General features: G+C 43.7%; 1 protein-coding gene across 1 annotated transcript; it reads left to right on the forward strand.

The window, feature by feature from the left end:
- Positions 1-229: 229 nt before the first annotated feature.
- Positions 230-9,976, forward strand: LOC120065963 (cytosolic carboxypeptidase 2-like). Its single transcript, XM_039017004.1, has 17 exons — positions 230-362; positions 655-837; positions 1,089-1,196; positions 1,441-1,588; positions 1,797-1,929; positions 2,083-2,262; positions 2,982-3,220; positions 3,904-4,131; positions 4,802-4,961; positions 5,283-5,409; positions 5,647-5,747; positions 5,860-6,027; positions 6,138-6,221; positions 9,067-9,120; positions 9,218-9,281; positions 9,559-9,708; positions 9,918-9,976. Exons 1-17 carry the CDS (start codon positions 230-232, stop codon positions 9,974-9,976), a joined length of 2,319 nt encoding a protein of 772 aa, XP_038872932.1.
- Positions 9,977-14,582: the final 4,606 nt, after the last annotated feature.

Genomic DNA, 14,582 nt, shown 5'->3' on the forward strand with positions numbered 1-14,582 from the left:
CAAAGACACAGACGTAGAAACCGTTCTAAAAAGACATGCATCTACGATGTATCCTCTCTACAACAGACAATATGAGGGTTCGTATGATCTTGACACTGAGATTATGGAATGAGATTCATGTATGTTTATGAAAGCTTGCAGTCTCGGTGAGTGAGATTACCCTGATGTACATTCAAAATTAGATCAATTATCCTGCCGTTCCACAGGATTTACAGGGGATGACAATGAGATGAGGGACAACATTCATAGAAGAACATGTCACAGCTCTTTCAGCTACTCATCTTTTGATGATGAAGAGGAGTTGAAGGATGAAGAACAGGTGACGGCACCTGCGGAGGAGGAGTGTTCCCACAAGAGTGAAGGTAAGATAGAATCCAAGTACAGGAAGGCACAGAGCACCAACCATAGCTTGGTTGTTCGTTTTCACTGTCAAAGGTAAAGCTGTAAGACATGTTTAAGTCTATTGTATCATTCAAGTTTCAAAGAACAATGAAATCACTGAATTAACTACATGGTTTGGAAATTAGTTAAACTAACTAACTTTCACCAAACCAATGGAACTTGTAGTTAAACTAGTAGTGAAGCGACAGGTATTGTAACTGCTTCCCAAACTGCTCACCATATTGGCTAAAACCCAAACTTCTTCCCACACAGATGTGTCACGTGTTTCTCCACTACCCAGAACCACCCAGGTGGTATTTGAGATCCAGTCGGGAAGGGCTGTGCCTCGCCTCAGGGAGCCCCGACACCTGTACGGTGTGTCTGGACATGTGTCCCAAACATTGCCACGCTGGCCCCACGAGTGGGAGGTCATCCCGGGGGAAATTCAGCATATTGGTGAGAATACTACAGACTAAAGAGAAATAGGAGGTGTCAAGAGATGTATAATCATTTAGAGGAAAGCTAGACTTTAGACCACATTCAATATCACATGACAAGAGCACTTCATGTACTGAAAAGAGATTCAGGAAAAGCTCTCTCAATCTTAGATCCAAAGAGCACCTTTTTTATTTATATATTTTTTTACAAGCAAAGCAACACTCTGTATTTTGTCTTCTCTTTTCTCTCTGTGTTTTGTCTGTTGTCAGAGTGGGCTCCTCCCTTCCCAGAGCCGCTGTGTGCTCAGATGAACACCAGCGAGTGGCTGAGACCAGAGTCTGAAGAGGAAGGCGCCGTTGTGTATGACACACAGAGAGGTAACTCAAATAACATGTCCACTCTGTCAATCACTGAGCTCTACCACAGACCTGCCTGTGTCCAAATAGAAGGCTGTTTGTTTTGTTTGGAGTGCCAGATGGGGGGGTACTCCACTGATTCAGTTGCTCCAGTCAAGATAAATCAAGTGCACATGGATAGAAACAAATGCTATTTGCACCCAGTTCTGCTCATCCCCAGGACACTTCATGTGTCTCTTTGTTTTAAATGTCCATGTCTGTGCAGATAAAGATAACTACTTCCTGGGTTCTCGTGTGGGGGGCCGTCGCTCCTCCCTGACCGCTGCTGCTGTGTCTCTCTCTGGCCCTGATGACATCACTCTGCTGTTCGAGGGACGCTTCGAGAGTGGCAACCTGCTGAAAGCAACAAGGGTGTGAGTACAGAGCATCCATAAGTATTGTAAACCCTCTCACACTGTCATTCAAAGTTATGAGTGAATGAATGTTCACTCACCAACAACTTATTTTCTGTGTTGTGTGATTCGATTTCAATCCTTGCATGTTGTCACACATCCTAGTTATGAGTGAATGAATGTCCCCAGTCATTTTCATTCTGTATAATCTTATTTAATTTCATTCCAGTGGTGAATTTGATTATGAGCTCTCGCTACGGACGGACCTGTACACAGAGAAGCACACTCAGTGGTTCTACTTCCGGGTGAGGAACACGAGGGCAGGGGTTCGTTACCGCTTCACCATCACCAACCTGCTAAAGGTAGGTAGTTATTACCATTTTTACTGGGACTCTTTTCCCTCACGTCTATTCTCTTCTCGTTTTCTCAAGTAAAGTATTTTACAACATGTTCATATGACACACAGTAGCTTAACACCTAATAAATAATAATAATGAATAGATGTTGATTTGAAGGTGACCAGTCTGTATGAAGAGGGGCAGCTGCCTCTGCTCTACTCTGAAGAGGAGGCCCGGATCCAGGGGGTGGGCTGGCACCGCGTGGGCCAACAGGTCTCCTACCAACGTAACGGACGGCAGCACGCCAACCAGCCCTGCTACTCCCTCTCCTGGACCTTTTGCTTCCCTTATGACCAGGTAAAGGGCAAGAACCGCAGTGCTTAACTCTTATCCTCTTGTCTTGTGTAAATCAATGAAACGGTGCTTGGAGCCAACAATCGATCACATCATTCAATGAAAAGGGCCAGCACTGACTTTAATCCTTTGTCCACATTCTGATTGTACCCACAGTTTCAGAAATATGTCTACACATGGTATTAAAATATGTCTCATATCTGTCCACTGTGTCCGCAATGTGAATAGATTTCCTGGTCCGTCCCTGTATGCAAATTATTTGACAAGTATTATTTCAAAATAATATGAATGTATTTATTTACATTTTAATATATTGATGCCATAAGTCAATAGTGCCACCTGTCAATGATTTTAGAAGGAGGGATAATAACTATTTAAATGGTGTGTCCAGATCTGTTTACACTTGTAAGATATCCAGACATAATGCCTGTCTGACTACCTCCGGAGGTGGTCAGGAAGATCTGATCACAATCAGATCACAATGCATCTTTTAATCGTCTACACGTGTCTAAAAATGTGGGCACAATCAGAATGTGGACAAGATCAGAACAAAGGATGCATGTTAGAATCAGGTATAAATGGTGCTTTTGTTGTCATTTTCTTTGGCTTATTTAAGCGACATGTTACAATATATCAATATCAATATATATTATACTTTTCTTCAAATACACAATATTGTATTTACAATACAGTGAAGTTGTTATTATTGTTGTCTTGATCAGGACACCTGTTACCTGGCCCACTGCTTCCCCTACACCTACTCCAACCTGTGGGCCCACCTGTCCGAGATCGAGCGGGACCCCCACCGCTCGCGGTTCTGTAAGGTGCGGACTCTGTGCCGGTCGCTGGCAGGTAACCTGGTTCCGGTGCTGACGGTGACCAACCCATCCCACCGTGGGGACCGGATTCACAAGCCTGCTGTGGTTTTGACCGCCCGGATACACCCCGGGGAGACCAACAGGTAGAGACCAATGGGTAGAGACCAACAGGTAGAGACCAACAGGTAGAGACCAACGGGTAGAGACCCAATGGGTAGAGACCAACGGGTAGAGACCCAATGGGTAGAGACCAACGGGTAGAGACCAACGGGTAGAGACCAACGGGTAGTGACCCAACGGGTAGAGACCAACGGGTAGAGACCAACGGGTAGTGACCCAACGGGTAGAGACCAACGGGTAGAGACCAACGGGTAGAGACCCAACGGGTAGAGACCAACGGGTAGTGACCCAACGGGTAGAGACCAACGGGTAGAGACCAACGGGTAGAGACCCAACGGGTAGAGACCAACGGGTAGTGCTTTGGACGTGTCTGAAATGGCACTCTATTCTGTATATCAGGGCTATTCAACTCTTACACTATGAGGTCCAGAGCCTGCTGGTTTTCTGTTCTACCTGATAATGAATTGCACCCACCTGGTGTTCCAGGTCTAAATCAGTCCCTGATTAGAGGGGAACAATGAAAATGCAGTGGAACTAGCTTCCAGGTCCAGAGTTGAGGTCTCTCACTGCTTTTGACCAAATTCAGATTCCTGATTTCTTTATCGCCACACAATCTAAGTTAAGTGTTATTTTCATTCCGTAAAGCATGGTAGGATAACTCTGATAGAGTGCCATACTATACATCAAATATACAACTGACCAACAGCTCCTGGGTGATGAGGGGTATCCTGAACTTCCTGCTGGGAGATTCTCCAGACGCGGCGCTGCTTCGAGATGCCTTCGTCTTCAAGCTGGTGCCCATGCTGAACCCGGACGGGGTTATAGTAGGTAACTACCGCTGCTCGCTGACCGGACGTGACCTCAACCGCAACTACAAGTCCATCCTCAGAGACTCCTTCCCTACCGTGTGGGCCACACACACCATGGTTCAGAGGTACCAATCAATCAGTTAACCAATCAACCAATCTATCCATAAATCAGTTAAACAATCAGTCAGTTAACCAATCAGTCAGTTAACCAATCAACCAATCTATCCATAAATCAGTTAACCAATCAGTCAGTTAACCAATCAGTCAGTTAACCAATCAACCAATCTATCCATAAATCAGTTAACCAATCAGTCAGTTAACCAATCAATCAGTTAACCAATCAATCAGTTAACCAATCAACCAATCTATCCATAAATCAGTTAAACAATCAGTCAGTTAACCAATCAGTCAGTTAACCAATCAGTCAGTTAACCAATCAACCAATCTATCCATAAATCAGTTAACCAATCAGTCAGTTAACCAATCAGTCAGTTAACCAATCAGTCAGTTAACCAATCAACCAACCTATCCATAAATCAGTTAACCAATCAGTCAGTTAACCAATCAGTCAGTTAACCAATCAACCAATCTATCCATAAATCAGTTAACCAATCAGTCAGTTAACCAATCAGTCAGTTAACCAATCAGTCAGTTAACCAATCAGTCAGTTAACCAATCAACCAATCTATCCATAAATCAGTTAACCAATCAATCCATAAATCAGTTAACCAATCAGTCAGTTAACCAATCAGTCAGACAATTTGACCAGACAATAATACCACATATGTTCTCCAGACTGTGTGAGGAGCGTAAGGTGCTGCTGTACTGTGATCTCCATGGACACAGCCGTAAACACAACGTCTTCACCTACGGCTGTGAGAACCCCTGGCCCGCTGACAGACACCCTCACCAACGAGTCTTCCCTCTGATGCTCAGCAAGAACTGCCCTGACATGGTTCATTACTCTTCCTCACTCATTGTTTTAGTCAAGATGAGGTTCCGTATCCACTAAGTGTCTCAGAGTAGGAGTGCTGATCTAGGATCAGGTACCCAAATGTCCATGTCATCTTATTCATTCTGATCTAAAAGGCTAATCTGATCCTAGAGATGCACTCCTACGCTGAGACACTTTATGAATACAGCCCCAGTTCAGATGAAATGGCTGAGATAAGATCACACAGTTTAAACAGAATTTAGCTTGATCTGAACTGCCTAGGTCTTTCTCATGTTGGCTGTTGGGGTTTTCCAAGATTCAGCTAATCTTGTGTGTCCTCAGTTCTCGTTTGGGAGCTGTAAGTTCAAGGTACAGCGCAGTAAGGAGGGAACAGGTAGAGTGGCTCTGTGGAGGCTGGGGGTCCTCAACTCCTTCACCCTGGAGACATCGTTCTGTGGCTCCAACATCGGTAAGGATATCCACATCGCTGCATCTCTACCATGTCTCTCTAGCAGAAGAGAGAGATACAGAGACAGTGGAGCTAGATTTTTCTACCAAACGTTAGTTACATGAATGGAAAGGAAACATTTGATAGACGTATTATAACTAAAATACTTTACTTGATTCAGAGTGAACTGCACACGTCTCAGGGTTTACAAGTCAGATTCAGTCAGACCAAAGATGTTCACTTTTGGTTTGATTCCAGGTAAGAGGAAAGGGACCCATTTCAGCACTCAGGACCTAGAGATGTTGGGGGCTCAGTTCTGTGACACACTACTGGACTACTGTGACCCGGACCGGACAAAGGTGGGACCAGAACCGGACACAACTGTCTGTAGTCCTGGCGATATCTGCTTGTCCACAGTGTAAGCACAGTAGCTATACTGAAACAGATCTCACTGGTGTGTTGTTTCTGCAGTACAGCGCGTGTTTGAGAGAGCTACAGGAGATCATGAGACAGGAGGCAGGTCTGCCAATAGACAACGAGCCTACAGATACCTCACTGACCGACCACGAGGCCAGCACCAGTGGATCCAACAGCTCCCAGACGGACGGACCTCCTGCTCACCTCCAGGCCTTCAACAAGGTAGTAACAGTAGTATTACTGTCTCGCTAACAAAACGTTTTTGTATCTGGGTAGGAGTTTCGAGGTGACTAATAACCCACCGGTCTGTCTGTATTCTCTCTATAACACAGATGACGTCCCGTAAGAAGCTGAAGTCCAAGAAGGAGAGGAACAAATCTCCCCTGGTCAGAGCCAGGGAGAGTGAGGAAAAGGGGGTGAGTATCATCATTGGGATGTTTGTGGCATTCTCTCTCTCAATATGGACTACACTGTCAGATTTGTCCTTTAGAAGTACGGATCAGTTTCCTTTGTTAGTTCATCTTAGTAAGCTTGATTTTTGCTATCCTTTTACCTTACAGGATAATGGTGTCAAAAAGACGTTGAAGAAAAGCAAATATGTATTGAAGCCTGTAAGTCCCATGCTTTAAACATCATATGCAATGAAAATGAAGAGGAACTCCCAAGTATAGTGCGTTTGGAAAGTATTCACACCCCTTCTAAAATGTCCTCATCAATCTACACACAATACCCCATAATGACATCACAATACCCCATAATGGCATCACAATACCCCATAATGACATCACAATACCCCATAATGACATCACAATACCCCATAATGACATCACAATACCCCATAATGGCATCACAATACCCCATAATGACATCACAATACCCCATAATGACAAAGTGAAAACAGGTTTTTAGACATTTTTGCACATTTATTACAAATAAAAAACAGAAATACCTTATTTACATAAGTATTCAGACCCTTTGCTATGAGACTTGAAATTGAGCTCAGGTGCATCCTGTTTCCATTGATCATCCTTGAGATGTTTCTACAACTGAATTGGAGTCCACCTGTGGTAAATTCAATTGATTGGACATGATTTGGAAAGGCACATACCTGTCTATATAAGGTCCCTCAGTTGACAGTGCATGTCAGAGCAAAAACCAAACCATTAGGTTGAAGAAATTGTCCGTAGAGCTCTGAGACAGGATTGTGTCGAGGCACAGATCTGGGGAAGGGTACCAAAAAATGTCTGCAGCATCAGGCCTTTATGTTAGAGTGGCCAGACAGAAAGCCACTCCTCAGTAAAAGGCACATGACAGCCCGCTTGGTTTGAAACAAGATTCTCTGGTCTGATGAAATCAAGATTGAACTCTTTGGCCTGAATGCCAAGCGTCACGTCTGGAGGAAACCTTGCACAATCCCTACGGTGAAGCATGGTGGTGGCAGCATCATGCTGTGGGGATATTTTTCAGAGGCAGGGACTGGAAGTCTAGTCAGGATTGAGGGAAAGATAAACGGAGCAAAGTACAGAGAGATCCTTGATGAAAACCTGCTCCAGAGCGCTGAAGACCTCAGACCGGGACGAAGGTTCACCTTCCAGCAGGACAACGACCCCAAGCACACAGCCAAGACAATGCAGGGGTGGCTTCGGGACAAGTCTCTGAATGTCCTTGAGTGGCCCAGCCAGATCCCGGACTTGAACCCGATCCAACATCTCTGGAGAGACCTGAAAATAGCTGTACAGCGACTCTTCCCATCCAACCTGACAGAGCTTGAGAGGATCTGCAGAGAATAATGGGAGAAACTCCCCAAATACAGGTGTGCCAAGCTTGTAGTGTCATACCCAAGAAGACTCGAGGCTGTAATCGCTGCCAAATGTGGTTCAACAAAGTACTGATTAAAGGTCTGAATACTTGTAAATGTGATATTTCAGTTTTGTATATTATGTTTTGCAAAAAATCAAAAAAACTTTTTTTTTGCTTTGTCATTATGGGGTGTTGTGTGTTGATTGATCAGGGGAAAAAACAATTGAATCAATTTTAGAATAAGGCTGTAACGTAAATTTTTTTTTGAAAAAGTCAAGGGGTTTGAATACTTCTGAATGCACTGTACATATTGATAAATGTGCACACCTGAACATGTGTATAGCATGGATGGAAAATGTTAGGACAAAGGCCATAATCAGCTAACCACTTGGGGCCATTAGCACCTGTTAGTGTGACTGACATGGAGCTAGCAAATCCTTCTCTGCCAGCCTACCCTGACCCTTACCCTGACCCTGACCCTTACCCTGACCCTGACCCTGCTCACCAATCTGATGAAAAGGAAAGCATGTCAGGTGAAACAGGAGCTGGTGGATAGATGTACGAGGGAGGGCTACGCTCTTAGAAAAAAAAGGTGCCATGTAGAACCCTTTTTAGTTCCCGGTAGAACCCTTTTGGTTCCATGTAGAACCCTTTTTAGTTCCAGGTGGAACCCTTTTGGTTCCATGTAGAACCCTTTTTAGTTCCAGGTATAACCCCTTTGGTTCCATGTAGAACCCTTTTTAGTTCCAGGTATAACCCCTTTGGTTCCATGTAGAACCCTTTCTACAGAGGATTTTACATGGAACTCAAAAGGGTTCTACCTGGAACCCCCCCCCCAAAATATCCTCCCACTGCCTTTTTTCTAAGAGTGTAGAGAGTGTTGTGTCACTTTCACTCCCTATCTTGCACAAAAATGTTTACACAACCAGTGTGTGGTGTCTCCTCTAAGGTTCTGTTAACATTTTTTGTGCAGTCAAGTTCATCAGAAATGATCTGTTGTATTAGCTACAGCCATTGTGTCAAATGTGTTGTACATCAGTTGTAGAACCTGAGTGTGTATGGGGCCTCTGTTTGTGTTCCAGTTAAAGGCTCCTCCAGCAGTGCCCAGGAGGGAACCTCCAAAATGGAGGGAGAGACAACTGGTCCCCCCTGATCCCAGTCCGCCAGATAAGAAGGCAGTCTATCGTTCCTTCTGAACGGAGAGAAAGACTGTTACACTGGTTATATTTTTCATCATTCTCTTACCCCCCTCAAGTGGTGTAGGAGAATACTGCGTTCCCACATTCACACTCACAACATGATATTCATTTGAATCACTGAATGTCTGTTTTCTCCTGTTGTGCATGTAACTAAGCATTCCTCTTAAGCAGGTGTTTATTTCTGCGTCCCTCAGTTATTCCTTTATCATGATGATACATGTTTAGAGCATGTATCACCGTCCTCCCTGCGTGTTTCCTTCAGGTATCTGTCCTATACCTTGTCTTTGACACCAAGAAGCCGGCCATGACATCGAAGGTAGAACTCTTATTGACAAGTCAAAGCCGACAACACTTTGTTTTACACTACAGTACGTAATTTGAAGGACTGGTTTGTCTTGGTTTCAATTTTACAGTCGGAGTACCTGCAGCACCTGATGGCTGATTATGTGAGGAGCAGGATGCAGCTGACCCTCAATGGTAGAGTAGGTCTTCTCAAGGTCTTCTCAGGGTCTTCTCAAGGTCTTCTCTTCTCTTCTCTTCTGCTCTCTTCTCCTCTCTTCTCATCTCTTCTCTCTTTTCTCCTCTCCTCTCCTTCTTTTCTCCTGTCTTCTCGTCTCTTTTCCTCTCTTCTCTCTTTTCCTCTTCTCTTTGCTTCTCTTCTCTGCCTTCAATACTTCTCTCTGTAACACCACATACCTGCCTCTCATTACTAATCTGTATCCATCCATCCCATCTTGTCCATGTTGCACTGTAGGCTACGACTGGGGTCCTTGCCAGTGCCCCCAGGCCACCCACCTGCCCCACTCACAGCTGTCCCGGGACAACAGAGACGGGGAGCGACTGCCCGGCCTGGCTAACCTGCCTGCAGGAGACAAGTCCATCAGAAGGCTCTCCCCAGTCCAGTGTAAGCAGAGAGTGGTAGATGGAACTGTTACAGCCATAGAATCAAAATAACTTGAAAGGGCATTGCAATTGAATTCAAAGCGTACCAGTCAAATTGCCATTGTCTGAGACGTTGTTGTCGTTTTTAGGAATTGGCATTTCTGCTCTCTTTGACATACTGTATGTGAAAAGCATTCTATTTATTCTAAATTCTTATCTCTCTCTCAACAGGGAGAGGAACCACATCCTACACCGCCCCATCCAACCTGCAACTCCCATCCAACAGGTAGACACATAGTTACCCATTGATATACATAAATATAGATACGTAGATGTACAAATGTTGACGTACCTACAGTAAACATACAATAGTAGACATTATAGATGTGTGTGTGTGTGTGTGTGTGTGTGTAGTCAGGGGAAGTGCAGCATAGCTCAGGGACACCAGTGTAAGTGCCAGCTGTGGTACGGTCTAGGACTGAAGGAGGACAGAGTTGGGAGGACAACAACAGGACTCAGGAAGACCAAGGATATCAGTGACAGCCACTAGAAAATACATGGCCTTTATTCTCCACAGACAGACCTCACACAGTAACCCTAGCTCTACCTGTCCAAGATCACTCATTAAAACGTGCTGTCATTTGTGTGTTGTAATCATGTTTACAAGCTATATCTGTTGTTGTCTTATTTAATTTCACCCAGTTTAGTATTTCAATAGATTACCTCAAATACAGTGGGGAGAACAAGTATTTGATACACTGCCGATTTTGCAGGTTTTCCTACTTACAAAGCATGTAGAGGTCTGTCATTTTTTATCATAGGTACACTTCAACTGTGAGAGACGGAATTTAAAACAAAAATCCAGAAAATCACATTGTATGATTTTTAAGTAATTAATTTGCATTTTATTGCATGACATAAGTATTTGATCACCTACCAACCAGTAAGAATTCCGGCTCTCACAGACCTGTTAGTTTTTCTTTAAGAAGCCCTCCTGTTCTCCACTCATTACCTGTATTATCTGCACCTGTTTGAACTCGTTACCTGTATAAAAGACACCTGTCCACACACTCAATCAAACAGACTCCAACCTCTCCACAATGGCCAAGACCAGAGAGCTGTGTAAGGACATCGGGGGTAAAATTGTAGACCTGCACAAGGCTGGGATGGGCTACAGGACAATAGGCAAGCAGCTTGGTGAGAAGGCAACAACTGTTGGCGCAATTATTAGAAAATGGAAGAAGTTCAAGATGACGGTCAATCACCCTCGGTCTGGGGCTCCATGCAAGATCTCACCTCGTGGGGCATCAATGATCATGAGGAAGGTGAGGGATCAGCCCAGAACTACACGGCAGGACCTGGTCAATGACCTGAAGAGAGCTGGGACCACAGTCTCAAAGAAAACCATTAGTAACACACTACGCCGTCATGGATTAAAATCCTGCAGCGCACGCAAGGTCCCCCTGCTCAAGCCAGCGCATGTCCAGGCCCGTCTGAAGTTTGCCAATGACCATCTGGATGATCGAGAGGAGGAATGGGAGATGGTCAAGTGGTCTGATGAGACAAAAATAGAGCTTTTTGGTCTAAACTCCACTCGCCGTGTTTGGAGGAAGAAGAAGGATGAGTACAACCCCAAGAACACCATCCTTACCGTGAAGCATGGAGGTGGAAACATCATTCTTTGGGTATGCTTTTCTGCAAAGGGGACAGGACGACTGCACCGTATTGAGGGGAGGATGGATGGGGCCATGCGAGATCTTGGCCAACAACCTCCTTCCCTCAGTAAGAACATTGAAGATGGGTCGTGGCTGGGTCTTCCAGCATGACAACGACCCGAAACACACAGCCAGGGCAACTAAGGAGTGGCTTCGTAAGAAGTATCTCAAGGTCCTGGAGTGGCCTAGCCAGTCTCCAGACCTGAACCCAATAGAACATCTTTGGAGGGAGCTGAAAGTCCGTATTGCCCAGCGACAGCCCCGAAACCTGAAGGATCTGGAGAAGGTCTGTATGGAGGAGTGGGCCAAAATCCCTGCTGCAGTGTGTGCAAACCTGGTCAAGAACTACAGGAAACGTATGATCTCTGTAATTGCAAACAAAGGTTTCTGTACCAAATATTAAGTTCTGCTTTTCTGATGTATCAAATACTTATGTCATGCAATAAAATGGAATTTAATTACTTAAAAATCATACACTGTGATTTTCTGGATTTTTGTTTTAGATTCCGTCTCTCACAGTTGAAGTGTACCTATGATAAAAAATTACAGACCTCTACATGCTTTGTAAGTAGGAAAACCTGCAAAATCGGCAGTGTATCAAATACTTGTTCTCCCCACTGTAGACAGTCAAATATCCACCAACAGAAGCCTGTTTGATATGTTATTCCTCTCACATTAAGATACTCTTAGAGTACTCTAGTACAATACACTCTCCAAGAGTCAGTAGTACAACGAGATAAACCTACAGTTGGACAGACACCAGATTGTCCCCATATTCCTAACAAAAACGGCTAACACAACAAAGGCTGTTATCCGTACACACATTGTCACACAAGATAAAACATAGATGGCGGTTGTCCAAGGTGAGTGAAGAGTTAGGAGGTACAGGTACATTACAGGAGGCTGAGGATGAAACAAACAGCCATTTATTAACAGAGCTGTACACATTTCATTAACAGTATATTCACTACCATGTGACATGCAGGATTGTGGTCAATTCCATTTCAATTGAAAAAATAAGCATGAAAATCTGATTCCAATTCTCCCTTTGTTTTTCACTTAATTTTACTTCCTGAATATTTCCTACAATAAAATTGAATTGATCCCAACCCTGGTGACATGCCAAACCATTTTACCTTAGGATGGATGTATTGAATCTCTGTTCATAGATTCCCTCCGGTTCCTGTAAGGGAGTTTGTCTCTGAGCCCGAGGAGCTACCCAGCATGTCAGCAGGGATGGAATGGCTGTTTCTGCGACCACCCTGCCCCATATTCACACACCTGGGGACCGACTCAGACTCAGGAGCCTGTTTCCAAAGGTGAGTGGCATTTCATTAGCCTGATCCCAGATCTGTTTGTGTTCCAAAAGTAACTTCAGCATACAAAACAACTGATTCAAACGAAAAGTTTAAATTGATTAATCAAATGATTGTAATGAAATTTCAATCAAATTCCCGTCTGAACACAACGGAATTTTTATTCCGGTTTACAATATATAAATAGTCAGTACAGAATACTGTTAGTGCCTGACAATAAAACAAGTTTAACATTAAAATGTTACCCCCTTTTTATCCTATATACAGCACATGTCATTCTGATCCGTCAAGAATGAAACACAAAAAGAAGAAGCTGAAAGTAACTGAAGAAATTAAAAGAAACAGATCGGTACATCATCAACACAACAAGACCACATCAGGAACCTCACCGATGAATGTGAGCTAATGTACTGCATTGCAATGTAATACTATGTACTGTATCAATATTCATATTCAGACCGTATTAAGTTATTTTAAGTGTTAAAAACATCACACAATAATTACAGTTGAAGTCGGAAGTTTACATACACTTAGGTTGGAGTCATTAAAACTAGTTTTTCAACCACTCCACACATTTCTTGTTAACAAACTATAGTTTTGGCAAGTCGGTTAGGACATCTACTTTGTGCATGACACAAGTAATCTTTTCAACAATTGTTTACAGACAAATTATTTCACTTCTAATTCACTGTATCACAATTCCAGTGGGTCAGAAGTTTACATACACTAAGTTGACTGTGCCTTTAAACAGCTTGGAAAATTCCAGAAAATGATGTCATGGCTTTAGAAGCTTCTGATAGGCTAATTGACATAATTTGAGTCAATTGGAGGTGTACCTGTGGATGTATTTCAAGGCCTACCTTCAAACTCAGTGCCTCTGCTTGACATCATGGGAAAATCAAAAGAAATCAGCCAAGACCTCAGAAATAAATTGTAGACCTCCACAAGTCTGGTTCATCCATGGGAGCAATTTCCAAACTCCTGAAGGTACCACGTTCATCTGTACAAACAATAGTACGCAAGTATAAACACCATGGGACCACGCAGCCATCATACCGCTCAGGAAGGAGACGCGTTCTGTCTCCTAGAGATGAATGTACTTTGGTGCGAAAAGTGCAAATCAATCCCAGAACAACAGCAAAGGACCTTGTGAAGATGCTGGAGGATACAGGTACAAAAGTATCTATATCCACAGTAAAACGAGTCCTATATCGACATAACCTGAAAGGCCGCTCAGCAAGGAAGAAGCCACTGCTCCAAAACCGCCATAAAAAAAGCCTGCAACTGCACACGGGGACAAAGATTGTACTTTTTGGAGAAATGTCCTCTGGTCTGATGAAACAAAAATGGAACTCTTTGGCCATAATGACCATTGTTGTGTTTGGAGGAAAAAGGGGGAGGCTTGCAAGCCGAAGAACACCATCCCAACCGTGAAGCACGGGGGTGGCAGCATCATGTTGTGAGGGTGCTTTGCACTTCACAAAATAGATGGCATCATGAGGTAGGAAAATTATATTGATATATTGAAGAAACATCTCAAGACATCAGTCAGGAAGTTAAAGCCTGGTAGCAAATGGGTCTTCCAAGTGGACAATGACCCCAAGCATACTTCCAAAGTTGTGGCAAAATGGCTTAAGGACAACAAAGTCATGGTATTGGAGTGGCCATCACAAAGCCCTGACCTCAATCCCATAGAAAATTTGTGGGCAGAACTGAAAAAGCGTGTGCGAGCAAGGAGGCCTACAAACCTGACTCAGTTACACCAGCTCTATCAAGAGGAATGGGCCAAAATCCACCCAATTTATTGTGGGAAGCTTGTGGAAGGCTACCCAAAACATTTTACACAAGTTAAACAATTTAAAGGC

Source organism: Salvelinus namaycush, chromosome 21, assembly GCF_016432855.1.
Source record: "Salvelinus namaycush isolate Seneca chromosome 21, SaNama_1.0, whole genome shotgun sequence".
Lineage (NCBI taxonomy): Eukaryota > Metazoa > Chordata > Actinopteri > Salmoniformes > Salmonidae > Salvelinus > Salvelinus namaycush.

Bases quoted from the DNA above. Each gene is read 5' to 3' on its own strand.
- LOC120065963 (XM_039017004.1), top strand. From the start codon at position 230: ATGAGGGACAACATTCATAGAAGAACATGTCACAGCTCTTTCAGCTAC. The intron at 1,197-1,440 runs GTAACTCAAATA...ATGTCTGTGCAG, and splicing joins TGTGTATGACACACAGAGAG to ATAAAGATAACTACTTCCTG. The intron at 2,263-2,981 runs GTAAAGGGCAAG...TGTCTTGATCAG, and splicing joins TTTGCTTCCCTTATGACCAG to GACACCTGTTACCTGGCCCA.